The following is a 27,499-nucleotide window of genomic DNA, read 5'->3' on the forward strand; positions in this document are numbered from 1 at the left end:
GGGTGAGAATCCGTTCTGGTGAGTCCCCATGGCTGATGGGAGTCTCTGCCGGGATCCAATTTTCTCAGTCTCATCAAGAGCTCAGCACCAGAGCCAACTCTCAGTCCCCCATGGGCCAGCCACACATTTGCCAAGTGTCCCCGCATCCTGCCGCACCACCAGGAAACAGGAATCTGTCTGCAGGGGTCTTTTGCAGTTTGCTTGGGGAAGCATGAGAGTCATTTCAAAGTGACCCATTAACACGCTGATGGAGTGTGAACCCTGCCAAGCCACGCTGGGGGAACAAGGCAGAAAGAGTGACTGCAGAGTCTGGTCCCAGGCACTGGAGTCCTCGTCTGGTGCCAGTGCCGTAGACCAAGCCAAGCTGCCACTAATAGGCACCTGCCCCGTGCCAGGCAAGGTGCAAGTCTTCCTGGCCAGGTTGCCCTGCAGCCCTTTCAGGGAAGGGAGGCCCGGCAGCTCCTGTCTTCAGGCTCAGAAGCAGGCCCAGAGATAGACAGCATGTATTTGCCCAAGTAATGTAATCCCACGTAATCCCCATCCGTTTCCCAGCGGGGGAAACTGAGGCAGGGAGGGCAAGCAATGTGCCCGAGGCCATACAGTTAGTAGCTAGTGAGTGCGTAGCTTCTGGCTTCTAACACTAGGACAACAGGTGGGACATTTGGTTCCAGGAGGGCAAGGAAAGAAAATCACCAAGTATCCGGCTTGAAGTAACACACGGGCAGTGGGGAGGGGAGCAGGGGTGAATGATTTAGGTGCATAATGATCACGAATGGGTTCGAGGTGTTTTCCCCGCGCCAGGCCCTGTCCTAAGCACATGACCCTGGTAACTCACTCAGGACGCAGAACGAGTGGCACAGGGGTTGCCGGAGGTAGGCCGACCCCAGTCTGCCTCGGGCCTCGCTAGAGCCTGGGCTGAAATAGGGCGGGCTCGCCGGGGAAGGCGGTGCATTCTGTCACCGGAAGCCGGGACTTGAAGACAGGCCAGCTCTCAGGACGGGCCAAGGAAATCCCGGTGTGGGGAGAGCAGGGCGAGCAGCAGTGCATTCACTCGACACGTATTTAATGCATGCCTCCTCTGTGCCGGGCACTGGGGATTGAAAAGGGAACATTCTCCTGGCCTCCACGGGGTATTTAATATGCAAATGTGCACCTCGAGCCTGCAGGGGCGACAGGGAGTCTGGGAGGCAAACCTCTCATGTGAGCTTCTTTATGCCTCACCGTAAACTGTCCCTGTGTCACAGATAAGGAAACTGAGGCACAGAGATTTCTTTCTTCCAAGTAGCCCTCCAGAAATTACCCAGGTAGTTGGGGTTCACACCAACTGGCTCCCGAGCCTCCACCTTGCTGTGTTCCAGGGAATGTCTTTTGAGGAAGGTGCTGGAATCACGGTTAAGGGAGGGGTTGAGGCCAGTGGTCCTGACTCTGAGCCTCACCTCTGCATTTTGCTCGTCTTGTGGCCTTTGGCAAGTTACTTGCCCTCTCTGAATTCGCTGCTCTGGTTTCAAGTTGGAGGTGATAGCACCTAGCTGGCCAGGAAGACCGTGATTAAAGAGAATACAGAGGACACGTGTGCAAGAAAGAAAGAAACGTCGTTACTTACTGTGCAGAAGCCCCTTTGCCTGATTTCTGATGCCCCTCTAACATGTAGGAAAAACTCCCATCGGACTGGTTTTGGGGGTCACCCTTCTGGGCCTCCTCGGCTCTCCCTGCAAACAGTCTGGAGGTTTTGAGCTAAGAATGGGTGCCAGCCTTATGCCAGCCAGGCCCCCGGTTCTGCAGGAAGAGAAGAGGCAGTGGGGGTGGCGGTCACGAAGCAGGGTGGCCTTCGGGCTCAAAAGAAGAGCCCGCTCACTCGTGTCTCTTCTTGGCTGCAGGGAGTGCCTGGAAACACCGGTTTGCCCGGACAGCCTGGGCTAACGGCCGAACTGGTAGGTACCAGCCAGGCGTCACTGGGCAGCCCCCTCCCTGCCCTTCCCTGCCCCTCCCGGGGCTGACTTGTCATGCCAGCTCCCTTAGATGCAGGGGGACCCTCTTCTCTCCCTTGTGCAAGGCAGGGAGAAGCCGGGGTGGTACGGGGCTTCCCAAGGTTCTACCTGATCCCATAAGTCTCCATCCCCCTTCCCCACACCTGCCTGAGCCCTGGAGCCCTCCTGTCTCCTCTCTTGCAGGGATCCTTACCAATTGAACAGCACCTCCTTAAGGTAAGAGGGTAGGCGGGGAGGGGTAGGAATTGGCAGGGAAGTCTCCTGAGGGGATTATCGTAGGAAGTCTCAGCACAGCACAGGGGAGCTACAGACGGAGCTGTTTGTAGGGAATGTGCATTCCAAGCACCCGTCTCCGAGGGCCTAGCACGGCGCCTGGCTGCTGCCAGACCCTCCATTTTATTTGCTGGATGAGTGCGTGAAGGAATCCCGCGAAGGTACCCACGTGAGGGATGTTGTGGGTAGTTCCTGCCCCAAAGCCTGCCCACAGGAGCCACCAGTGAGGCCCTGTGCCACCCTGGTCATACCGGGGCAGGGTCCAGCAGCTTCTAGAGCACAGCAGGAGGGTGCAAGTGCAGTTATAAGGGTCATCAGGCAGCGAGCTGCAAAGGTCGCATATGTTTGGATGGGACTGGGTTGAGGGCCTGGAAGAAGGCTTCAGCTGTCCTCTGGTCAATGCAGAAAGAATTCAGGGAGGTGATGGGATTTCAGGAACAATTCCAGTGGCACAAGAGAGGGGACTTGGGGTCTTGGCAGGGTTGGCCTGTGCCAGGCCATCAAGATCTCACTGGGGGCTCTGGCCTGGCCTCCCAAGCTGGGCTGGACCGAGGGTGACGCGGGCCTCCCTCGCTCAGTCACCTTTGGAGATGAGGGCTGGTCTCTTTTCTCCTCCAGCCCAGCAACTTCTGGGGCCCCTCCCTTCTAGCACTGACTACCCAGTGCCCTGGACCTCCCACTTCCCCCCGTGGGTCCTGGTCAGACCACAGCATGAGGACTGCCTGGCCGGCCCTTGCTCTGGACAGCAGATGTCTCCAGAAGCAGCTTGCAGTTAACCTCCTGACAGGTTAACTCAGGTTAACCTCCTGACAGCAGCTATAGGTTGATCACAGGGGAGTGTGGCACCGAAACCCCAGTTCTTCTCCCTTAGGCTCCTGGCAAGCCCAGGGTTCCCCCGAGTCCTGCCCCCGGGCAAGTGATTGCACGACTCTGTGTAACATGTCACCTGACGGCTTCTTAGTCAACGTGCTCTGTGGAGGACCCCAAACCGGAACCGCGTGTGGTCTGGAGAAGGTGCTCAGATGCCACCCCGGAGGAAACCCGGGCCCGTGGACAGAGTGCCAGCTCTGGCCTCAGCACAGCAGTGCCCAGTACAGGCTCCCACTTACCTGAAACAAGTCACACTGTCTCTTTGAGCGTCGGCTTCCTCATTTCCGGAATGCTTATAAGATTACCTGCCTCATTGCACTGTCAGGGTTGAATGTGATGATGTGCACAGGCCTATTTCGATGGCTGGCATCACGGGCGCTGAGTCAGTGACAACCATTATCCCTGGGCTTTGCAGCGAACAGTGAAGGTGGAGCGGGGGGCTCCTGACGACGGGTCCAGAGACACCCCCCCCCCCCAGGGGTGGGCGAACTGGGGAGCCCGTGCCAGTCGGGATCTGCTGGGGCAGGAGGGCAGACCCCATCCCGCGGGGCGTCTGCAGAGGGCCTGGCTCCTGCAGCCGCTCCTTTGCTCCCTTGGGCAGAGAGGCTGGTGTTTGGGGCCGGCCTTTTCAGCCTGAATCCTCACGGCGTGTCCTCACAGTGGGTGCAGGTTGCAGGAACAGCCGGGACAGATGGTCCCTCTGCGGGCCCCTCCGCCTCCTCCCACACGCCTGTCTGGAAAGTGGCTTTGGCTTGGCCCCACAGAGCTGCTTCCTGGAGAAAACTCAAAGCCAGTGTTGGGATTGGGTCCCCTGAGGATGGAACACAGCCGCCACAGGGATGTGGCTGGGGAAAGAGAGAGTGTGGGCGGGGCGGGGGGGGGACGACTGCCGGGCAGGGTGCCTTGGCTGAGTTCAGGGTGGGGTTCCCCCGTTCGGCCCGCCCTGGCCTTCTGGGACCCACGCCCCACTGCCCTCTCCTCTCTCTTGTCAGAGCCTCTGCGGGGACTGTGTCCAGGGGCGGACGGCCCACCCGGTGGCGCTCCTGGAAAAAGGGGAGAAGGGAGACCAGGGCATTCCCGGCGTGCCAGGCCTGGACAGCTGTGCCCGGGTAGGAGGCCGGGTTCAGGGGCGGCCTGGTGAGGGGAGAGCGCCCGGCCACCTCACCTGACGGAGGGTTTCCTGTTGTCCTCAGTGCTTCACAGAGCGGGAGCGCCCCAGAGCCGAGGAGGCCCGGGTGAGTGCACCCGTGCCCGCTTCCTGCCCGGGCCCCGGGCCCCACAGGGAGGGCCCTGGCCGCTCAGCTCACCGTCCCCATCCCACTCCAGGGAGACAACGGCGAGGGGGATCCTGGCTGTGCTGGAAGTCCTGGCCTGCCCGGTCCTCCAGGACTGCCCGGCCAGAGAGGAGAAGAGGTAGGACCAGGCCCTCATCTGGGCAGGGCCCCAAGGGGGCTGGCGTCTCCACGTAAGTGGCCCTCAGTTCCTAGGGGCAGTTTCATTCCTGCCAGATGTCCTCCTGGGCCCTCCGGTGGCTCCTTCAGGGGTCTCCGAGCGTCAGGTCATCCGGTGCCTCTTGCGGCTCTGAGCCCCTGGCCCTGGTGGCACGCTGGCTGTTCTTGGCCCGTAGGACACCCTTCCGCCCCTGCCAGCCGCTTCCTGTGCCCGCAGCTCTTCTCCAGGGCTCGTCCCTTCCCCCCCCGACCCCCTCTGCTCAACTATCACTTTCGCAGGGAGACCTTCCCTGACCACCCTCTCAAAAAGCTGACCATGCCCCACACCGTCCCTAGAAACCCTAGTCCCCTTCATGCAGTGCACGTGTCACCCTCGGAATACCGTGTATTTCATTCGTTTAGGAACAGTCCACACGTATCCACTGAGCACGAGTCAGCCCCTGTTCTATTTGTTCTTGCCTACCTCTCCCCTGGAGTTGTCAGTGCCACAAGGCAGGGATTTTTATGTTCCTTTTATTGCTGTGTCCCCAGCACCTGGACTAGTGCCTGGGACATAATAGCTGCTCAGTAAGTGTTTGTTGGATGATTGAATGAACTGAACGAAAGGTTTAACGTCAGCTGAATGGCCCCGCTTTGAAATCTACCAGCCTCTGTTGACTCTGGCCGTGGTGAGCTGGGAGGAAGGCTGCAGAGACCCTGGGGCTCTGTGGGGCCCGGGCCTCTCCATCCATTTCCCTTGGCTTCCTTTGCAGGGTCCGCCTGGCATGAGGGGCTCCCCGGGTCCTCCAGGCCCTATTGTAAGTATCCGTGGTTTCCTGGCCCACTTGAGAAGCTCTCAAAGGGGTCACAACGCCCAGACACCATTCTACTGCCTTGTATCCAGGAAACTGGGCAGGGTAGAAAGAGGGGGATTCTGCTGCCCACTCCTTTCCCTCATCAGAGCATCTGTGGGGACTGTGCCGCTCCCCCCCCCACCATCGAATCCCCTGGAACTGGCCTGCTCCATCCCACTTTGGCTGTGGTCCTGCTTAGGGGAGGCCCTCAAGGGCACACTCTTGTCTCCCTGTCCCCGTCCCCGCAGTGTCCTGCACCACAGACCCAGGCTGCCCTGGCAGGAAGGCCTAGGCTTCTGGCTCCTGGTCTCGGCTGCCAGGAAGGTATATGGCAACCTGGCCAGATCTCTTCATGCCTCCGTGACACCGGTCACTACAGGGGCCAGCATCGCTGCATTGCTCTGTGGGGCCATCTCTAGGACAGGTCTACGAAGGCCAGACCAGGGATGTCTGGTGTCGCTATGGCAGGAAAATAGAAGTGACCAGGAAAAGTCTGGAAGAACCGAAAATGCTTTCTTTGGAGAACAAGTGGCTGGTGGGAGCCACCTTAGAACCAGGGAGCCACCCAGCCGGGGGCCTATGGAGGTCAGGTGGCAGGCATGATGGGCTTGCTCTCCAGCAAGGGTGTCCAGCTAGACTCGGGGGGACTCTGGGGGCTGTTTCTCATCTCTGCCGATGGCGGAGCCATTCTTCCTGGAGCCGAGGGGAGGAGCGGCTGCCTTCACTGAGTCTCTTTTCCAGCTGCCTTGGAAATATTCCTGTGACCTCCTCTCCTCATGACCCCCTGCCCCCGACTATGTCCAGGGTTACCGTGCTTGTGAGTTGTGACCTGCCTGTTTCTCCCACCAGGGCCCCCCAGGTTTTCCTGGTGCTGTTGGCTCCCCCGGATTGCCTGTAAGAACCTAGCGCTGCTCGACCTCCCCTTCCCCCGCCAGCCAGGTCTCTGTGGCTTTTGCTTGTGTCCCTTCCTGTTGAGCCCTTGCCCCTCCTCCATGTTTGTCTCCGTCCCCTGCAGGCACATAACGACACAGGTTCCCCCCGAGGTCCCAGCGGCTTGGACATCCTCCCAAGTCTCTGACTCCTTTCCCTCTTCCCTTCTCCCCCTGCTCCTGCTTTCTTTCATCTTCTCTCTTCCACCCGCCTCCCCTGCAGTCTCCGTTTTCTCTCCCTTAGTCCCACGTCACTGCCCCCCCACCCCCCACCCCCAGGCCTGCTTTACCTTCTTATTTGAAGCCGGTGCCTCCAGGGGCCTCTTTACGCCTCCCTTCCCACTTCTGCCTCCTGCTTCTCCCACCTTTGCTGTTGGCTGAAGATTTGCTGGAAGTAGTTCTTGGGGCCCTGCCAGGCGCCTGGCACAGAGCCCGGCAGAGATGCCAAAGCTTTAGGGCTTCACATTGCAGGCTGGCACAGGGTGCCACCCCGCTGCTTGGCAGGGCCGTCCAGAGGCGCCCCGGGGATCCAAAGGCAGCCACGCTCGCACCTCGCCCAGCGTCCTAGAGGAAACTCTCAGCTTCCTCCTCTTCCTTTCCTCTCCCTTGGCTCCGGGCCCGGTCTGCTCCAAGGCTGGGCAGGTGACGCCAGCCGGTTGGGTTTCTGGGTGTCGTGGGGCCCTGCCCCTCTGTGCCCAGTGCGTTGGCCTGCCCCTCCCGCCAGGTGTCGTTAATTGCCCTGCCTCCGTCATCGTCACGAGTGTGTTTAAATCGTCCCCATCGTCACTGTTGCTCCCTCCTGGGTCACGGAAACTAACCTCCTGTTTGTCAGATTTGGTGTTCCTGGGGCCTGGCTCCTCTCCTCCCAGGCCTGGTGATGGAGGCTCAGGGAGCGGGGCCCCTCCTGTCACAGCTCCATCTGTCCCCATGTCCTCATCCTGGCCGGACCTTGTCTGTTTCTGCTTGCTTGGGTGAAGGGGCCATCTGTCCGTCTAGCCATCTGTCTTGTGTTGTGGAAAGGTTTGGGCACCGTCTCTCGAGGGCGTGAGGGAGAAGGGGCAGACGCAGCCCCTTAATGCTGTGGCGAACCCACAAGTGTCAGGGTGGGGGCTCTGGCTTTGACTGAAAGTGACATCCCTTTCCACCCTAAAAAGTGACAGGGACTGCTCTGGAGGGAGCAGTGTGCTCGGGGGGCCTTCCCGTGCCTCTCCCCTGTGCCCCTCAAAGAAGGTGATTTGGGGCGGGGGCTGGGGGGCGTACAGGTAAGTGTTGGGCATGCAGTGATACATTTTGGCAGAGGAACGTCACTGTAGGGACGCCACTCCCGACAGCTGCCCCTCACGGGGAGCACACACGTGTCAGCCTCCTAAAGGTACACCCCAGCCAGTTACCAAAATAGGGCACACCGATGACAGTCACCTGCCTGACAGGTACCCTCTGAGGGTCACCTACCGGGGGGGGGGCATATCTCTGTAGTTACCTGTCTTGGGGGTATGCTCTTGAGAGGCACCCCTAGGTGGGAGTTTACACATCTCACAATTACCCTTCTGGGGTACACCCCATGGTCACCTTGCCAGGGACCCTAGGAAGGGCATCAGGAAAGCCCAACTCTGCCCGGACCGGGGACAGAAGGCTGCAGGGCAAGGAGAAGGAGTCGGGGGCTGGGTGGGGACCGCCCTCCCCTGTAGGTTCTCATGATTTTTCTCCCCAAGGGTCTTCAAGGAGAGCGAGGCCTCAGGGGCCTGACAGGAGAGAAGGGGGAACCGGTAAGAGGGGGCTGGCAGGGGAAGGAGACGGATCAGGAACCCTGGGGAGACAGAAGTTGGGCCCCCAGGGATGAGTGGAAGATGGGAGGGGGCTCCTTTTGAAACTCTCTGCCCCTGATCCCTCAGATTGGGGGGTTTTCACACCCCCCACCCCAGGATCAAAGGAGGCTGATCTCCATGTACCTTGACTCCCCCCGGAAGGGGCAAACAGACTTGCCCCCTGGCTTCTAGCAGCATCCTGGGGGCTCTTCTCCCTCCCTCCTCCTGCAGCATTTAGCTGCTCCTTCCACACCCTACTCCCCCCCTCACCCCCACCACCCTGTCCTCATCCTCCCTGCTCTGGGCCTTTTCCTCCGCCTCAGCTCCCAGGGTCCTGGCCAGGCTGGCACCTGTCATCCAGCCCCAGCCTTGCAGTGGCGGTCTCGACCAAAGAAACCTGGGCCTTTGGGAACTGGTCCGAGGTGGTGGCTGTCCTGGGGTGGGTGTGTGTGCCTCCCGAATTGGCAGATCAGGCATCCCGGCTGCGGCTACGCTTTTTGCCCGGGGAGGGGTTCATAATGTCTACCTTTCTTTGTAGGGTCCTCCAGGGCAGCCTGGTTACCCAGGTGCCATGGGCCCCCCAGGACTGCCTGTGAGTAAGGGGATGCTGGCTCTGGAGGTAGCAGAGCCTGGGGATGGTGGTCAGGACAGGACCAGGCTGGGGCATCCCCCAGCAGCTCCCTCCCTTCCAAGCATACCAGCCTGTTCCCCTGCCAGGCTGTCCCTGCAGAGGTCCCCAAAGTCCCTTTGGTAGTGCAGCTTGGCCCTGCCCCTCCACTTTGCGAGTCTGCTGCAGCCGTCGCACACAGAAGGCCAGATTCTCAGAGCACACAGACCCCAGCCCTGAGATCTGCCCCTGGGGGGGGGGCGGGGGGTGGGGCAGGAGAGCTGGGGAGGCCAAACCCATGCAGGAGGCTGCTGGGTGGGCGGGTCCCGCTTTCCACTGGGGGCCACAGCGGCGGGTGGGAAGCAGCCCCCCTCTTCCTCCCCCTGCCGTCATCATTGGTGCCATCTGCCTGTAAGTGCCAGCCTGTGCCAGCTGCATCCTCCACCCCTCGCATTAGCGCCATGACGGGCGGGCCACGGGGCTAATTCAGCTCTCTCTCTGCTTGCTTGTCAGGGCATCAAGGGGGAGCGGGGCTACGTCGGGCCCCCGGGAGAGAAAGGAGAATCGGTGAGTCTCAGCTCAGGGCAGGAGGAAGGGATCCAAAGGGAGCAGTCCCTGCCCCGCCTCCACCTCCACCCGGAGGAGACTTTCCCAGCAGCCTGTGAAGGGGGAGACAGGACCCCTGCTTCCCTGCCCCCCTGAGTCCCTCCAGCTGCAGCTCAAGCAGGCAGCGCAGGCTGGTTGCTGCGGAGGCAGAGGGGAGGCTGGAAGGACGATCCCAGCAGGTTTCGCGGAGACGGGCTGGGGGCTGGCTGGCCGCAGCTGCCAAGGAAGGGGCAGGGAGCCTGGAGTCGGTGGGCAGGAGAATCTCCTTCCCCCCCACCCCGCCCCGCCCCGCAAAGGCAGGCAGGCGGGCAGGACAGCCTGGGGAGAGGCAGGCCTGGAACCCTAGATCCAGCGTGGAGCCTAGCCTGACCCCACAAGCCCTGAGCGACCCTTCCCAGCCTGGGTGAGGGCAGGAGCTGGGGCTGTTATCAGGCGAGGACATCACATCCGTGAGGTTATCCCTGAGGCTCAGGAAGTGGCATGGCTCACCCAGCATGCTGCAGCTAGTTAGTGAGTTAGGGCAGAGCCTGGACTGGAACCCAAGTCTGTTTGTGGCCAACCTGCCAAACCTTAGTCTTGTCTTCTGTTCACACATCGGGCCCCGGTGGGATACAGCAAACCCCACGTGCATTTATGCAATAACGGACATTTCTCATGGGCCTCCTGGGTGCTAGGCTCTGCTGTGAGGGTGCTGCCGTGAACAAAACAGGGACTTGTGTCCCTTCACCGCAGGGAGCTCACATTCCAGCGAGGGAGGCAGATAACCGGTGAATAAGCCAATACACATAAATTATGAGAAAACAATAGAGAAGATAGAGCAGGGCAAGGGGCTGGACTGGTGTATGGGGTGCCAGTAGGCAGAGGATTGGGAGATCTGTCTGAGGAGGTGGTGTTTGAGCGGAGCCCTGAATAGAGTTGAGGGCGGGGAAGACACGTGGCTATCTGTCCCGGAGAATCCCACAGTGGGAGGCCCTGGGTGGCGGCACGTCGGAAAGAGATTGGAGCCATCTAATCCCTGGGTAAGGTTTTAAGGGCCCTGGAAAGGATGGGGGTAATGGTAGGCATTCTAGGTAGAGGAGACAGCTGTGCAAAGGCCCAGGGGTATGAATGTATAGAGTATGCTTAGAGAACAGCGGTCTGACCAAGCAAGGCAGAAAATAAGACAGGGAGAGGGAAGTGAAGCAGGAAAGGGTGGTTGGTGCCAGATCACGGGATGCCTCAAAACCCAGAACTGGTGGAAATTGGGCACTTCATTCAGTGGGACAGAGGGGAGCCATGGAAGGTTTTGGAGCAAGAAGAGTGTTATAATCAGAACTATGTTGGAGAAGAAAAGATGGCAGCCAGTTGCTGGCTGGATTGACATGAGCCAGGAGGTGGCAGGACTAGTTAGAAGGCTGGTTCAATAGCTCAGGCAAGAGAAAGGAAGTTGGGGCGAACCAGGGGGAAGTGTCCTGACAGCTTGGAGGGGCCTCCCACCACATCCCCTGCATCTACTCTCTGCCCTGTCCCCTGCCCCGTCCCCTGATCTCCCACTTACCTTAGTCAGAGTGACTGATTCCGCTCCTTTGTGTCCCCAGGGCCCACCAGGATCTGAAGGCCTCCCAGGTCCCCCAGGCCCAGCAGTGAGTAAAGGAGGAGACGAGAGAGTGGACATGGGGCCCCCTGGTCCTGGTCCAGCCCTGGGGTCTAAGGGCAGAAAGATTGGGTTCTAGCTTCATTGTTCTCTGTGGCGACAGGGTCCCCGAGGAGAGCGAGGACCCCAAGGGAATTCGGGAGAGAAGGGCGACCAGGTGAGTGACCACAGGACCTGGTTGGCTGTCCTGACCATGAGGGATGGCTTGGGGGGTGGGGGTGGGCACAGGGAAGGGGTCCCAGAGGCTGGGTCCTCTCCCTGATGGCCACCCTCATGTGTGGAGGGGTGACCAGCTCTAGCCTCCAGCCCTCACCCGCCCTTGTGTTGCAACCTCCCAGCTCATGGCTCGAGTTTCACCTGCTGGTCATCTTGGGCAGAGTGGAGGGCAAGGCCCCATGGCTCGAGGCAGCCTCACCCTGTCACTCTTTCCATTTGGGCAGCCAGGCGGGAGGGAGTGGGCGGCTCAGCAAACTGTCCCTCGCTTCTTCCTCTAGGGATTTCAAGGCCAGCCAGGCTTTCCCGGCCCACCGGTGAGTGGAGACACAAAGCCAGTTCTGTCTGATGTGATCCTGTTTGGGAGGGGTAGGCCTGACCAGGCCAGGCTGGGCGAGGATGGGCCTGGGGAGGGGAGGGAAGAGGCACGGGAGGAACGGCCTGGGTGGCCAGGCCTGATTCCAGGAGCCGGGACCTGGAGGGCAGAGCCTCCTGGGTGGGCCCCGGACCAGCAGGCCAGACAGCAGTAATGCTCCTGGGTGGTGTTTCTAGGAAGTCAGAATGCATCGCATTAACCACAGTGAAGCAGACCCAGGTGGAAGAAGGAAGGAGAGCTCCCCCCCAGGCCCCGCTCTCATCCTCGCCTGCTCCTTTGTTGATACAGGGTCCTCCTGGATTCCCGGGCAAAGCTGGAGCACCTGGCCCCCCCGGCCCACAAGCGGAGAAGGTGAGCAGGACCCCAAGGTGAGGTGGCCGCAGCCGCAGATCTGAGCCATGCAGTTCCCACACCCCGATCCACCCCCACTACCAGCCCTTTGGAAATTCAAGGAGTGGCTCAGTTACGTCAAGGGTGGGGAGAGAGATCTCCAGCCTTGGCTCATCAACTGCCTCTGGGCAACAGACCAGTGGCCCCCAAGCCCAGAATACCCGCTGGCCTTTGTGCTGCCAGAGTCCCCGCCTGGTGGGGATGAGGCAGGGGGCGTAGTCAGAGGCGGGGACTCAAGGGGGAGAGGGAGGAGCTGAGCGAAGGAGGGGAGCATATCCAGACTGGAAACCCCACAGTCCTGAAGCCAGAGCAGCTTGGCCATTTGCCTTCTGGGTCTGAAAACAGCAGGAAGGAAGCGTGCTCAGATTGTCCCCAGGGGCCCAAGGGGGGCAGGCATGGCCTATGAGCTGATGACAAGGGTCAGAAGGACAGCAGCCTGGGAAGCCCCTGCGCTGGCTGCCCTGGGTTTGAAGACTAGCTCTGCCGTGGTCTGGGGGCTGTCACTCCTGTCTCTGCCCAACCCTTGGGCTCCCCAAATGTGATGGCTGGGTAGTGTAATGAGGCCCCAAATTGACTTGTAAGCTTGGGGTGGGAGGGGGCGTTTATGACCCAAAGGGAGAGGCAAGAGGCCTACAACCTCGGACAGAGCCTCTTTCCTCTGAAAACACACGCCGCACAGCTCTCAGAGCTAGAAGGGACTGCTGAAAGGGCCACCTTGGTCTAACTTCTCACTGTCCCGGTGAGGAAACGAGGCTCAGAGAGGTTAGGGGCGTCCCAGGGGCACACAGCAAAATAGCAACAGAGCTGAGACTTCTCTCCCAGCCCAGGTGAGCCCCCAGGCACCTCCCTGCCTCCCCAGAGCCAGCGCGGCTGAGGTGGTGGTGGGTGTCACCTCCCTTCTCAGTGGGAGCCCCTGCCAGAGCCCTCCGTGCTGGCTCTGTACCCCCAGCACTGCCTGCTCTCCTTAGGCTGGTCACTGCAGAGAATCCCAAACCTCTGGCCAGTGGTTCTCTGTCCCGACTCCCTGTGGGACTGACATTTTCTGGGGCTGTGCTGACCCCTCCTGGTAGCTGATGGCATTGCAATGCCACGGGGGGCTTTCCTCCCCACCCCCCCATGGGAGGGTGAGGGGTGTCTCTAGCTAGATCATTTCCCCTTGGCCAGCTCCACAGCCACTGCCCCAGGGCAGCTACCCTCTCTCCCCTGGGTACCCAGCAGCCCTCCACACCAAGCTGCTTGCCTCCTCCCTTCTCCGGTGAACATTCTAGCTCACACCTTGGTTCTCATCACTCCCTTGCTTTGAACCATCAGTGGCTCCCCAGTGCCTGTCGCAGTGGTTCCCAGACTTTATGTTGAAGTTCCTGAGCCCTGTCATCACACAGAAGCTCCCGTGAACTCTCAATCAGATATGAGTGGAGCTGCTCTGACTGAGGCGGGAGCAAGGGTCTTGGGTCCCACCCTCTGGGCTCCCACTTTGTGCCCCCATCTCTGACGCTCCTCCAGGAACCCCCAGGGCTCTGAGGAGTACAGTGGGAAAAGCACTGGTCTGTCGGATAGACTCTAGCACGGTGTTCCGGGCACACCCCCCGTCAGGCTCTACCTAGAGCCTCCAGGCTTGCCTCCCACCCCTCCTGTCACACTGGCTCCCCAGACATGCTGGCCAGGCCAGGCATGTGACCACTTCCAAATCTGTATCGTTCTCTGAAGTTCCCTCCGGCAGGCTCTTTTCTACTTGTCCACTTGCCTGAATCCCACCTATCCTTCAGAGTCTAGCATCTGGTGACGCTTCTGTGACACTCTCCCTGACCCCTGGCCAGAGTGAGCGGCCCCCTCTTCCGAGCTGGACCGTGAGCTCCTTGAGGACAGGGAAGAATCAGAGGCTATATAGTGCTTGGCACTTTGTGGGGACCGACGCGCGCTGAATGTATGCCTTCAGTCTGTACACGTTACTGCACACCCACTGTGCCAGTCCCTGGGTCAACCCTGAAGAAGGTGCTAGACCGAACAGGCTCTGTCCCTTCCTCATATCACAGTGCAGAAAGAGGGATGCTTTGCAGACAAAGACAGATCCTTCTGGGGGAGTGGTGTGGAATACATCCAGCAGAACTGGGGCTGGAAACCAGCGGTCCTGACTTCCAGTAATCATCAGAACCCGGCGCCTAGGGCCTCATCCCCCGGGGGTGGGGGCTTGGGGGGGTGGTGGTGGGCAAGGCCCTGCTGACTGTGTTGTGGGGGTCGGCTCCTTTCCAGGGCAGTGAAGGCATCCGAGGCCCACCAGGCATGCCTGGTCCCCCTGGGCCACCAGGATCACCTGGGATTCAGGTGAGTGTGTGTCCTCTTAGCCTGCCAGGTACGTGCAGCGTGCATGCACGCATACGTGTGCTGGGGCTCCGGCAGGCATGCACACATTCTTTTTTCCTGTTTCTAGGGCCCTGCTGGCCTGGATGGTCTGGATGGGAAGGACGGCAAGCCTGGCTTGAGGGTGAGAGGATGGGCACCCCTTCCCTTCTCTTTCCTCCTCCAAGAGCCAAAGCCAATGGAACCCCGATGAAGGAAACGGAATCCCCTCCCCCACACCCCTGCCTTCCCTCCACCTGCTCCTGGCCACACACCCCCTTCTCTGATGGCACCGGAGGCCTTGGTTCCTTGGTTCTTCTGGTAGCCTTAACCAGGTTGGATGAGCCGGGTCTCACCAAAGGCAGGCAGTGAAGGGGGTGGATTTATATCCAGAAATTCAGGATACTAAAGATACTAGGCCGGGTGTCAGAAAAACAGGCCGCAGACCTGGCAGGACCTGAGCAGCCCCGGATCCCTGGGTCTGGTGCTGCTGGGGAATGTGAAAGGGATGCGACATGGCAAAGGGCAGAGCATCAGAGTCAACCCCTTTCTGTACCCAAAAGAAGGAAAATCGGGGCTCAGAGAGGGCTGGGATTCACTCAGGGTCCACAGCCAGTCAGAGACCAAGCCCAGCTTGGATTCTTCCCTCTGCCTCCCATGACATTCCCTCCATCCTGGGATAGCCGGGGGAGGGGCTGCCGAGAGGGAAGACAGTGGGAAATGAGTGCTCATCCTGTCTCAATGCCCCTGGTCTCTTCCACAGGGGGACCCTGGCCCCGCTGGCCCTCCTGGACTCATGGGACCCCCGGTAAGTTGAGCTGCAGGAAGGAGTTGGGAGCTGGGAGGTCCCAAAGCTGACGGGTGCGGGCTCTGCCTTAGAGGGTGGGCAGCCCGAATCCAGATCCGCTGAGGACCAGGTTGTGACTTTGGATGGGTCTGATTCCTTCAACCTGAGGAAGGAGGCAAGGGAAGTAGCCTCTGCTTGAGGCGAGGGCCCGAGGCAGCCTCCCACTTTTCCTTCCAGGGCTTCAAGGGAAAAACGGGACACCCTGGCCTCCCAGGACCAAAGGTAAGGAAGGGCCTGGCGACTTCTGCCAAGCAGGTTTTCTTGGCCATACCCAAGGCCTGACCCCAGGCAGACATGGCAGCCTGGCACCAGTGGACGTGCCACCTGAGGCTTGGCTGAGACGCCGTCCCAGCATCCAAGCCTCCTGAGACCACCGGGGCCTAGCGGATCGGGTCAGGCTCTGCCGTCCACCAGCCCGAGAGCATCCGAGGGCTGCTGGCCAGAGTCTGGGCAGGGGGCAGGACTCCTCGGATGTGGGGTCGCCTTGGGGCTGGGGGAGCCAAATAGAGGTCTGTCGAGTTCCAGCTGGCCCTCTCTCTTGCAGGGTGACTGTGGGAAACCAGGGCCCCCAGGCAGCAGTGGCCGGCCAGGAGCAGAGGTAAAGGCTGAGGTCCATGCGTGCTACCTTCAGGCAGCCTTTGGGGCTCTGCTGAGTCCAAGACTTACTGGCCAAGGGGCTGCCTTCTCTCCTGGGCCTTCTGGGGGAGGTGTTGCCCCAAGATACACACCTTCACCTCCTCCTTCCTCCTGCAACTGGTTCCCCTCCCTGCAGGTTGTTGGATCACTCACCTAAAAAGCAAGGTCTGGCCTTCTCAGGCTGGGGGCTCTGACATCTGTCTCCAACAATACTCATGGGCAGGGCTGGTCTCTCAGGCCCCAGAAAGCATGGGCCTGGAGGCCAGGACTCAGCTCAGCTCCTCTATCGGTGTCCTACCTGCTCTGCTCAGCCTCCTTCCCACTAACCACCCCATGTGTATAAGTCTGTTTCTGTATTGCTTTTTTTTTTTTTTCCTGGCTCCTATAGGGTGAGCCTGGTGCCATGGGACCTCAGGGAAGACCCGGCCCCCCTGGCCATATTGTGAGTTAAACCATTTTTGCCTCTGCCTCTATTAGAGTTAGGATCCTCTTGGGGCTGGGGTGGGCAAGCCGGTGATGGCCTGAAAGAACTGAGGCACAGGGGCAGCCCTACAGAGCAATAAGGGGCCTTGGGCTCACCTAATCCAGTGGTCTCCAGGCTTTCTGCCATTTTCTTATTTTCTGGGCACATTTGAGCTTACTGATCAAACAGAGATCATTCAGTTATTCGACGAACAATAATTGAGCACCTGCTCCATGCCAGGCACTGTTCCAAGCATTGGGCTGTGGCAGGGAGCGAGACAGACAAGGTCCCCTGATCCCAGAGCTTCCACGCAGGCCCAACAAACAAACAAATTAATGCGAAAGCTTCAGGCAGCCATGTGATGTCACCGGGAGGGCCTGGGAGGCGCCTTTAGAGGAACCTTTACTGCAGAAGTGGCATTTGAGCCGAGGCCTGAATGACAAGAAGGAGCCATCTGTCCAGCAGTCTGGGGGGAGAACGTCCAGGCAGGAGTCGGGGGGCAGGGGCGGGGAGAGCAGCTGACGCAAGGAGCCCGAGGCAGGGAGGGGCCCCGTGTGTCCGGGGAGCTCCAAGGTCAGCATGGCTGGAATGGAGTTTGAGAAAGGCGTGAGTGGGAGCCAGAAAGCTATGCTTCCAGAGGACCTGGTGACGACCTCGGACCTTGGAGGACCTCAGGAGGCGAGGGGCACGGGTGGCAGCCGAGGTGTCCCTGGATGGTGGATGGTCGGGTGGAGCTGGGGTGGCAGATGGGCTGTGTTTGGAGTACTTGCTGCCGACTTGGATGGGGGGGTGGGGCGGGGAGCGGTGGAGGGAGAGGAACCAGGGATGACTCCTGCGCGTGGGTGGGCGGCTGGGTGCATGGGTGGTGCACTTACAAAGGTAAGACGACTTGGAGAGGACAGTTATTAAGCAATAATGAGTTTCCCATCTGAATTTACTCCTCAGTAACATAGATGGCTGCCTATGGGCGCCTTTGATCAGTGTGACAGCTAGAGCTGATGGGGTTCCTGAGCAAAGGAAACACTCTGGCGTTTGATTGCAGCCCTGTTGTGGCAGATGTACAGTTTCCAGGAGGCTTCTGGAAGTGTTAAAAATAGCTCATGATCAAAAAGAGGAACTCTCGGGTCCTCATCAGTGCGTGTATGGATCTCAAGGGGTCTAGCGGCCCCGGATTAGGGACCCCAGGTCCAGCCCAGTCCCTGTTCACACTGCAGATGAAAGGAGCCACACACTGATTTGTGATCCCATTGAGGACTCATCGGGGGGCTGGGGGGAGGGGGCACAAGTTTCCTCCTCTCACCTCCGTCTGCCCAGCTTCAGCCCCTGCTCCGTGCCAATCCCAGTGCCGGGCATTCCCGCCCCCAGAAGACTTGTGATGAGCGGAACAGAGTCCGTGCCTCCAGAACTTTCCATCTGGGAGTGTGGCAGGACATGCTGGGAGAGAGACCTGTGCCCTGGGCTTCAGAGGGGTAGCTCTGGCCAGGGAGCTGGCACTTGAGCTGACTCAGAGCTCAACTCGACTTGAACTTGAACTTGACTCAGAGATGGGGATGGCATTCCAGCCCCGCCCCAGCCCAGGAGGGTGACAGCACTCTGTGTGTTGAGTCCCACCGCTCTCCAGGGACAGCAGAGTGGGAGACCCAAGGCCTGAGGCCAGGCTTATCCACTGGGTCTCTGGGGTTCGAGTTGAGCCCCTGCTTCTCCTACAGAACAGGAGGAGAGGAGCTAGGAGGGCCTCAGAAGTCCCCAGGCCCACGTAGTTAACCTTCAGGCCTTTGCCCCCTGCCCTCGGCTCTGGCTGTGGTTTCCAGATCATCCCTTTGGCACAGCCCAAGATGAACCATTCAGTGCACGGCAGGCGTGAAGGTCCTGTGAGCTCGGGGACCCCCCCTGGGTGTCAGCTCTGGCACAAGTTTTTTGGGAGAAGCTCAAGTGCGAGACCAGAAGGGAAGGAGGGTTGAGGGAAGAGGGATGGAGTTGCTGAAGTTCTGGGCCTGTTCCTGCCTTTGGTCCCTCGCTGCCTCCTGGGGGGCCCTTATTATTGGAGACTCTTTCCATCCCGCTGTCTTCATGTTTCTTTAGGGGCCACCGGGACCTCCAGGCCAGCCGGGCCCAGCTGGGATCTCTGCAGTGGTGAGTGATCTACTCCCCTCGTCCCTCCCTCCCTCCCAGGACTCTGGCTGGGGCTTCTTTCACAGAGGGGGGTGGTGAGAACAATTTGTGCCTGTCCCCCTCCTTCCCTGCCTTCAGCCTCTCCCACCTCCTGGGTCTCCCCAGGTGGCATTCAGTAAAGGCCTTTGGAGAGGGCTGGAGGTCATCACAGGCCCCGGCCTCAGGTTCAGGCCACGCCACCCTGCCCCACAGGGCCTGGGGGGTGGGTGCATGGTCCCTGGCATACAATCACGCCTGCCTCTCTGCTCTGTGGGGTTCACTGCTGTCTCTCCCGTCCCCTCTCACCACCCACCTCCCTTCTCTCCAGGGCCTAAAAGGAGACCGGGGATCCCCTGGAGAAAGGGGCCTGCTAGGCCTTCCAGGCCAGCCTGGGACCCCCGGACACCCTGGCCCCCCGGTAAGACCCCACATCTTACTGCACAGCCCCGAGGGAAAGGGACATTTGGCTTTGTCAGTCGAGCACAGCCCCATGCATCTGGGGTCTCCAGGGGAGGAGAGGCGGTTAGCAGGGAAGATGGCAGCGTGGAACTTGTGCCCGACGAGATCACATCGCATCTGGAAGAAAGGACAAGTTCTGCAAGCCAGCGCTTGCCAAGCGCACTCCAGGCCGCTGCCTCTGACCATGCACCACCCTAGGGGTCAGGCAGGGGACACTTGGCGCCTGTTCTGCCCCTGCCCTGCCCCCTCCCTGGGGGAGCTCTCCGGTAACCACAGAGAATCTGTGAATGTCAGGAGCCAGAAATGCAGAGCCGTTACCACAGCCCTCTTGGCAACTCGCAAACTGGTCCTTGGTCTCAGCTAGTGTTTAGTACTAAGACCTATGACATATTGGTCACTGACAACGCACTGAATGGTGAGCTAAGTGCTTGACATTTTGTCATTTAATCCGTACCGCAATCCCGTTTAGTAGGTCTGATCGTTCCCATTTTACAGATGAGAAAACCAAAGCTCAGCAAGGTTAAATAGGTTGCCCACCGTCACATAGCTAGCGAGTGGAAAAGCCTGCCAGATTCCTGAACTTTCGTCGTCCTTAGCCACTCTACAATACTCCCTCTTTCCAAGGTTCCAGACAATTGACCCACATCAGGTGGATGGATTGCCAGTCTCAGGGATGAACTCTCCTGGGGAAATTGAGGCAGGAGCCCAGGTCTCCTAGGATTTTCTTCTGGGAGCAGTGGCCATGACCCTGGAGCTGGTGGCCTCAATGGGGTGGACGACTCCTGCCCGTGCGGGGGTGATGGTTGGTGCATCCGCCAAGAGGGCCGAGTCTCACCTACTCACTCGGATTCTCGCCAGGGCCCTGGGGCAGGCGGGTCCCTCCAAGCCTCTGTCCCTCCCTGCCTGTAGGCTCAGGAGCCTCCAGGGTCCCTAGCTGAATCTGCCAGTTGCCTTGCGATCCCAGATTCCTCTTCCCCACAATCATTCCAGAAGCAGGCTGGGCCCAGGGTGTGTGGCCTGTCCTGTCCTGGGGAGGGAGCAGGCTCAGGCCACCCTGGCCTGTCTCCGGGACCTCACTGAGGACAGAGGTTCACAATTACTGCCTTTGTTTGGCAAACATGTAACAGAAACTCACAGCTAGGGATCCCGCGAGATGCTGGGACCTCAAGCCAGGAGCCAGGCAGGCGCAGTCTGCTTGTCCCTTGCATAGCGCAGTCAGGGAGGCGGCCCGGGCTGCCAGCGTGGGGCTCCGGGACAGGCTGGAGTGTGAGGTGGGGTTCTAAGTTTCCATGGCCTGTGTCCAGAGCGGCTGAGGGTGAGGGCTAGAGGATCATGGTTCCTTCGTGGCACAGGGGCTGGGCACGCGTAGCGGGTAAGGGGAGCCAGATGCCATGCTGGGGTGGTGCTGATGGCTTTTTACCACTCTCTACTCCACAGGGTGAGCCTGGTGCAGACGGTGCAGCTGGCAAAGAGGTACTGTTGTGTTGGGTTTCTCCTTCCCTTGGGGATGCTGCTGCTTGCCCCTCGCCTTGCCCCCACCCTGCTTCCTTCGCTCAGTAATCACTCCCTGAACGCCGTCCAATATGCCATGCGCTGGCCCTTTCATTCTGACTTCTCACCTCTTTTTGTCTGTGACAAGGGACCCAACCAACACGATGATGCCCTAGGGGACATCATTCTACCTTCTAGCTGTCAGCCAACAGAAGGGAGGCTGTCGCCCTTCCTCACCCAGAGCCCGGCTGGACACAGCCCGGGCCCTAGGGTTGTGGAAGGTGGTCCTTTCATGACACCTGCCTCCCCAGGACGGCTCAGAGATGCTGCCTAGACTTGACCCCTGACTTTTGGTTTTCTCTAGGGACCCCCTGGAAAACAGGGACTTTATGGACCCCCCGGTCCAAAGGTGAGTGGGCACTGGCTGGTTTTGAGATGAAAAACTCACGAGTGATTAAGGCCAGCTCCAAGCTATGACTTTAGCCATGGAGAGGAGACACAGGAAGGCCAGCGGGCAGGAAGAAAAAAGTGGGCAGAACTCAGAATTTGCAGCAACCTCATCTCTGAAAGTTTCTCACGGGGGCCTAGTTCTTAGCTACGATTAGGAGGGTGGAAATCTCAAGTTCATTCACTCATTGACCAGTTGATTGATTCATTCATGCTGCTGGCACCTGCTCCTTCTCATGTTCCAGGTCCTCTGTCCCAGCTTTGGCTAAACAGAAGTCTCTGAACAGTAGCCACTCACTTCGTCCAGCCACACTTATGCTAGGGCATGGCAAGCTTTACAGAAGATTAGACACAGCACCCAAGTCAGCCCGGGGAGTCGGGGAGGCTGTGCATAGGACAGGAGTATTTCAGCTGAGCAGGAGGAGTGAGCCGGGTAGAAGGAGGGAGAGGGCATTCCACGCAAGGAAGGCTAAGACAGCGTGGCTGAAGCAGAGACTTATAAGCAATGAGGCATGGCTGTAGGTTCGAGGGCAGGGAGATGAACCTGGAAAAGAGGTGATGGGAACCACATCGTGAATGATCTTGAATGCCTGGCCAAGGAATCAACTCTTTAGCCTGAAGGCAGCTGGGAGGCATCAGAATTTCTAAACAGGGAGTAACAGCATGAAGAACTGTCTTTTCAAAGGACCCGGACTGCTCTGGGAGCTGTGAGGCCAGGCAAGCTTGTAGGATGCTGTGACCACAGTCAGAAGAAGATGCCAGGGGCCGGGTGGGGGGGATGGGGAGAGAGAGAGAGAGAGAGGGTGAGAGACAGAGAGAGAGGCTGATTGCTGAGACATAATAAGGTGGACTTGATAGTCCTTGGCAATGCTGGTTATGGCTTTCCTGTCCTTGTAGGGTGATCCGGGACCTTCCGGACAGAAGGGCCAGGCAGGAGAGAAGGGAAGAGCTGGCATGCCTGGTGGGCCCGGCAAGAGTGGCTCCATGGGGCCCGTTGGGCCACCAGGTCCTGCAGGAGAGAGAGGCCACCCTGGATCTCCGGGGCCTGCGGGGAGCCCTGGATTGCCTGGGGTGCCTGGCTCCATGGTAAGGGGAACGGCTGGCAGCCAGGGGCACCGCCGCACAGAGCAGGCATCCAGGGTGGAGCAGAGACCATTGTAGAAGCCCCCGAGGGAAAGAGCATGACGCCCACATAGGTGGTTCTTAACCTTGCTTGGGAGAGCTGGGAGGCGTGGGAACCCTCTCCCCAGGAAAATGCACTGATCCACAAAATGTCATGCACCAATTCGGGGCGGGGGCGGGGGGATGGTTAGGACCTTGGATTAAGTATCTGTGGGACGCTCCTAGAAGCTTTGTTCCCTTCCTTATCCTTTCTTTCCACAAAGTCTATTCCCAGGGGGAGAGTATCAGGCTTGGAAGGATAATTGAGGCAGGTTTTCTTTTCTTTTCTTTTTTTTTTTTCCTCAGGGAGACATGGTGAATTATGATGAAATCAAGAGGTTCATCAGACAAGAGATCATTAAGATGTTTGATGGTAATTGGCAGCTGGCTGGGCGGCAGTGGGTGCTGCTGGCTTTTCCCCACTGTTTCTCTGCCTTGCCTTGGCCTCCTTTTCCTTTAGAGCCCAATCCTCCACCCCAGACCCCTCCTCGCCCACTTACAGGCATATGTTCAATCAGATTTCAGACCTTCCTTATCACCTGCTCTGCCCTGAGATACAATGAATCTCCCTGCCCTCCCCGAGCCCCCACTGCAGCAGAGGAGACAGACAGGGAAGCTGAAATCAAACGAGTCTGCATGAAGCGAGCTCTAAATAGAGGGGCAAGCAGCAGCCATAAGCTAGCTGGTGTGGTTTCGCTTCTACGCTTTTTTCCCGTGCACTTGTTCATCCGGCATGGCCGTGCTAGGGCCTGGGGAGAACGTGGCCCCTGTCCTGATGGTGCTAGCCATCTTGCTTGGGAAGCAGACCTTGAATGCAAAGCAAGGAGTCCAGACCTTCTTGTGAAGCCAGCGGTAGACTAATGAGGGTGTTGGAGAAGAGGGAGGCCCTGATCAGGTCCGTGCTGTCGAAAGACCAGCGTGCAAAGGATGGTGAAGGCGAGGGCACGGGAGGCGTGTTCCTTGCTCTGACTGCCCTTTGAAGAAAGGCGGCTTTGGACTCCATGCTGGTGGCCCGTCTGCATCCGTCTGAGTCCCTGGGACACCCTGGGACCTGTCCCTGTGCTTTCTTACAGAGAGGATGGCTTATTACACCTCCAGGATGCAGTTCCCCATGGAGATGGCCGCAGCTCCGGGACGACCAGGACCCCCAGGAAAGGATGGGGCTCCGGGCCGGCCAGGCGCTCCGGGATCACCAGGACTTCCTGGTCAGATCGGCAGAGAAGGACGCCAGGGTGTGCCAGGAATGAGAGGTAGCTCTGCCCTCCGGTGCCCCCGAGGTGCACATGTGACTCTTTGGGGCAGACAAGAGCATTGCATGAGGTCCATTGCGAATAAGATATTTGTGTGTATGTGTGTGTTTCAAATAATCTCACTGGGGTGTCATTTCTCCGCTCAGGAATAGGACTTATTTTATTCCTTTTGTCTCAGGATTGCCCGGTACCAAAGGTGAAAAGGGGGACATTGGTATTGGCATGGCTGGCGAAAATGGTCTCCCCGGCCCCCCAGGTAGGAAGAGCCAGAATCTGAGAGCATGAATCTCAAGCAGCTGGTATCTGCTTTCCTTATGTTCCTTCTACAGCACAATATAGTTGTGTAGAACCTCAAATAACTACAGGTCTATCACGGTAATGCCAGTGTGTGCTGGGGGCGGGGGGGGGGGCGGGGTGGAGCAGAAGGCCCAGGGCCCGTCCCCAGGTCCTAAACTGGGCTAGCAGGACACAGGGGAAGACAGCCAGATATGGTGGGGCCAGCGAATGAGAGTTCACGTCCTGCTCGGCGCCACGCTGGCTGTCGAACCTTGAGAAGGTCGCTAAGTCAGGCTGCATAGCCTAAAAGAGAAGTGACCAAAGCCCGACGGCCTGGCTCTGAGACCCGGCCTCACTGAACACTCGAACTCCCGAGTGTGCAATCTCTCTGAGCCTGTGTCCTCATCTACAAAATGAGGTAATCGTTTCTTTCTCACGGAATGGTCGTGAAGATTCATCGAATTATGCATCAGAAGCACTCGCCTGGTGCCTGGCACGTGGAAGCTCCCAATAAAACCAGCCAGTGATGTTGTTACTGTTAAATTAACGGAAGGATCAGATCAGGTGTCCGTGAAAACCTGTTACAGCCTGACAAATATTTATCAGACGTAAGGTGTTAGGGACCGTGACCATGATTTCTTCTTTGTCGCCTGGGTCTCCTGACCTCCCCTCTCTGACCCTTCCCTCCCTAGGTCCTCAAGGCCCTCCAGGGTATGGTAAGATGGGCGCGACCGGACCCATGGGCCAGCAAGGCATTCCGGGCATCCCTGGCCCTCCGGGTCCCATGGGCCAGCCAGGCAAGGCTGGCCACTGTAACCCCTCTGACTGCTTTGGGGCCATGCCGATGGAGCAGCAGTACCCGCCCATGAAAAACATGAAGGGGCCTTTCGGCTGAAATCACGGCCTCCGTCAGATGAAGGATTCCATTGGGAATAAATGGCCGACACGTACAGGACTCTGTGATGGGTTGTGAATGTTCTGTGTTTCTTAATTGCTATTAATATTTTTTTACCAATAAATAAATAAAACTACATGCAACCCCACTTCCAGTGGGGTTCTCTGGTGCTGCCCCTGCCTCTCTGTCATCCGCCTTCTGTCGTGTGGTCCCGGGGTCAAAAAAGGGCATCTCCCACGTGTCTGTGGCCAACCAGTGGGGTCGTGGAGTTGTGGGATGCTGCTGTATAGGGTGCCCCCAGCTCAGCTCTCCTCTCTAGATGCTTCGAGTCATGCTTCGGTCCTCTGTGGACTTCGGGTCCTGCCCTTCGTGGCGCGCCTCTCAAAGTCAGAGTGGGGGCATCACTCAGCCTGTCCTCACCAATGAGACAAAAGGCCCAACTTATGGCTCATAAAGGCCCCTCCCTGTTTGCTTCCGAGAGAAACCAGTGCTCAGTTCCCCACCCACCCTCTGCCCACCCTTCTGACTTCTTGAGCGCGGCCCAGAGCCAATCCACGTTGCCCCTGGGGAAATGCCACCCAGCGAGGAAAGCTAGGCTTCAGCGCCCGGCCTAGGCAACCAGGGACCGCTTCTCCGGGAAATGAAATGGAATCTTCTGCCTGTACCGGTGCATGGCCCTGTCACCAGCTCTCCTGGACCCCAAATGGCATCTTTTGTTAAACCTTGTTCATCTAACGCGTGTGGTGCTTTTCCCACACGTCTCAGCCGAGGCCTTCAGAAACAGGCTGCATCGGCGGAAAGGGCACAGGGGTCATGGGCAAGCCATGATCAGATCTAAGCGCAGGGTCTTCAAAGTCCGCTGGGAATTTGGTGATCTATCTGCCGTCTCCTTCTCAATATATAAAAAGGCCAGGAAGAAAAGAAGACCAAAAAAAAAAAAAAAAAAAAAGAGAGAGAGAGAGAGAGAGAGCAAGTTGAATATTATGGAAACATTCCATCTCAAGCCTCTTCCTTCTGTCTTTTTCACATCTCTTGTGCTGATGGGCTGACTGCCCTGTGAGAAAGCAACAGGGCACGTCCAGAGGGACTTCTAAAGAAAGCCTTTTTACTGGTCCCAGCTTTCTGGAGGGTTTATTTAAGTTGGATAGACTTCAAAGGGATCACAGAGCAGGCTCAGAAATGCACCCAGAGTCTAGATGCTTATCCAAACTGCCTGAAGCCTTCAAACTGGCTGTCATCTCTCCGGAGCTGGCATGTCCAGCATAGTTCTGAAAACTCCCTCCTCCAGTAGGGCCCCAAATGCCGGGAGACCAGCCCACTGATGGCTTTTCTGAACCTTTGCCCTATTTTCCTCCTGCCAGGAGCAGAGGTGTGCCCGTGGCCAGGGGAATGATATCAGGCAGGCTCTGGAGCACGCCTCGGTGTCTCCCATGATGCTTTTAGATTAACGAGGTGCCGATTCTTACTTCGTCCCTCATCAGCAATTCCCAGCTAACCCTGGTTCTAACATAAAACATGAAAAAGCAAACGCATCATATTTGCATTGAAGTAGCAGCCAGCATTGGACAGTGGATGAGGACAGATGTTAAAGCGTTCCCATTGGAAGGCCCACTTCCACTTTCGGCCCAGTCTGCGAAGCGCTAACTGATGACTGGCCTCGTGATAAGGACATTGGCGTGAGTAGAGAGAGAAAAGCAGGACCAGCTGTTGGGTTGAGCGCATTGGCTTTGAAGGCCAGAGGGGAATATTACTATGGGGAAACATCACACGCATCCCCCTTTGAGGGCCCCCAGGGAATCCATCCTTACATAGTAAATGAGGCTTTCTTTCCTTTTCTTCCAGAGTCAAATTCATGCTACTCTTTAGGGGAGTCCATAACAGACTGGTTTAAGCTGTCGTGATTTGAGTGCTTGTCTCCCTGGAGTTTGGAATTGCTCTATTTTCTTGGACCATGAAGAACCAGATGGAAAGCTGGATTTTATAGTCTCTTCTGTTACTGTGGTCAGCAAAAAAAAAAAAAAAAAAAAAAAAATCCATGGATTTTGCTCATAAGTTTGGGAGCTGGGTAAGCTGAAGAGAAAGGAAGGAGGGGCGTAAGATTTCCACTCCTTTTAGGTGGCTCTCTCACATTCCTGCCCTGTTATTCTTTGGTCTTCATTTCTCAGTATATTCCAGGCTTTAAAGGCAGCATACAGAGACGCCTGGGTGGCTCAGTGGGTAAAGTGTCTGACTTTTGATTTTGGCTCAGGTCATGATCTCACGGGTTTGTAGGATCCAGCCCCATGTCAGACTCTGCACCGACAGCACGGACCCTGCTTGGGATTCTCTCCCTCCCCCTCTCTCTGCCACTCCCCTGCTCACATGCACTCTCTCTCTCTCTCTCAAAATAAATAAATAAACTTAAAAAAAAAATAAAGGCAGCATACAGATCATTCAAATTGGTAACATCTAACTTGGTGAGCCTGTTTTCTCTCACTACTTTGTGCCAGGAACTGTCACAGGGAGTCCGGGGCAAACAGGAGAGATGTGGCCCCCGCACCCACGGAAAACAAGCAATTACAACAAAGTGGAAGGGTGGGGCAGTACCAGGCGCCAGGGGAGCGCAGGGCTGAGGGACCTCAAGCAGAGGGAACACCATGTGCCAAGGTCCAGAGGTGGCTAAGCACAGCGTGCTGAGTGACAGGGGGACCGTGTCTTGTGGTTGGAATGCGGATGGTGGGCAGCACAGGCAGTGGGAGACAAGGGTTTTATGCAGGGGGCCGCTGGGTCAGGTTTGCCTGCTGGGGACTTCACTGGCAGCAAATTGAAAAGTGAGAATGTGAGAAACGCTCCGCTCTGCGAGAGGGAGAAAAGGCTGCTGCACACTCTTTCCGCAGAGAAAAATCCCCAATTTGATGCCTTCTGGAATTTAAACCTTCCTTTTTTGTCATTAATAGTTTCCCCTGTCACCAGAATTCAACAGAATCTAGACGCTTTCTTCACATGTGGTCTGTGAGCCCCATTACGAGACCAGCTTTTTTGTTGTTGTCCTGAATAATTTACGGGAATAGAACATATCAATGTAGTCTCTATATGATCCCATAATGGAAAAGAAGTGTGGCCAAAATGCCAC

At 58.1% G+C, this 27,499-nt stretch overlaps 1 protein-coding gene across 4 annotated transcripts in view; it reads left to right on the forward strand.

The window, feature by feature from the left end:
- COL16A1 (collagen type XVI alpha 1 chain) overlaps positions 1 to 24,567 on the forward strand; it is a 49,585-nt gene extending 25,018 nt beyond the window's left edge. For 2 of the 4 annotated variants that reach the window (XM_049617619.1, XM_049617621.1), the window contains 29 exons: positions 1,878 to 1,931; positions 2,172 to 2,204; positions 4,124 to 4,240; positions 4,325 to 4,366; positions 4,458 to 4,544; positions 5,335 to 5,379; positions 6,265 to 6,309; positions 8,057 to 8,110; positions 8,688 to 8,741; positions 9,270 to 9,323; positions 10,940 to 10,984; positions 11,099 to 11,152; positions 11,490 to 11,525; positions 11,873 to 11,935; positions 14,225 to 14,296; positions 14,403 to 14,456; positions 15,075 to 15,119; positions 15,336 to 15,380; positions 15,703 to 15,756; positions 16,183 to 16,236; positions 18,340 to 18,390; positions 18,737 to 18,826; positions 20,305 to 20,340; positions 20,723 to 20,767; positions 21,703 to 21,891; positions 22,273 to 22,339; positions 23,040 to 23,216; positions 23,395 to 23,472; positions 24,185 to 24,567. In XM_049617619.1, coding sequence (XP_049473576.1) covers positions 1,878 to 1,931; positions 2,172 to 2,204; positions 4,124 to 4,240; positions 4,325 to 4,366; positions 4,458 to 4,544; positions 5,335 to 5,379; positions 6,265 to 6,309; positions 8,057 to 8,110; positions 8,688 to 8,741; positions 9,270 to 9,323; positions 10,940 to 10,984; positions 11,099 to 11,152; positions 11,490 to 11,525; positions 11,873 to 11,935; positions 14,225 to 14,296; positions 14,403 to 14,456; positions 15,075 to 15,119; positions 15,336 to 15,380; positions 15,703 to 15,756; positions 16,183 to 16,236; positions 18,340 to 18,390; positions 18,737 to 18,826; positions 20,305 to 20,340; positions 20,723 to 20,767; positions 21,703 to 21,891; positions 22,273 to 22,339; positions 23,040 to 23,216; positions 23,395 to 23,472; positions 24,185 to 24,387 — 2,043 coding nt within the window. In that variant the 3' untranslated portion in view covers positions 24,388 to 24,567. The remainder of the gene's footprint in view (positions 1 to 1,877; positions 1,932 to 2,171; positions 2,205 to 4,123; positions 4,241 to 4,324; positions 4,367 to 4,457; positions 4,545 to 5,334; positions 5,380 to 6,264; positions 6,310 to 8,056; positions 8,111 to 8,687; positions 8,742 to 9,269; positions 9,324 to 10,939; positions 10,985 to 11,098; positions 11,153 to 11,489; positions 11,526 to 11,872; positions 11,936 to 14,224; positions 14,297 to 14,402; positions 14,457 to 15,074; positions 15,120 to 15,335; positions 15,381 to 15,702; positions 15,757 to 16,182; positions 16,237 to 18,339; positions 18,391 to 18,736; positions 18,827 to 20,304; positions 20,341 to 20,722; positions 20,768 to 21,702; positions 21,892 to 22,272; positions 22,340 to 23,039; positions 23,217 to 23,394; positions 23,473 to 24,184) is intronic. The other 2 variants (XM_049617620.1, XM_049617622.1) reach the window with 1 other exon arrangement.
- The last annotated feature ends 2,932 nt before the right edge of the window (positions 24,568 to 27,499 follow it).

This window comes from Panthera uncia (genome assembly GCF_023721935.1).
Source record: "Panthera uncia isolate 11264 chromosome C1 unlocalized genomic scaffold, Puncia_PCG_1.0 HiC_scaffold_4, whole genome shotgun sequence".
Classification (NCBI taxonomy): Eukaryota; Metazoa; Chordata; class Mammalia; order Carnivora; family Felidae; genus Panthera; species Panthera uncia.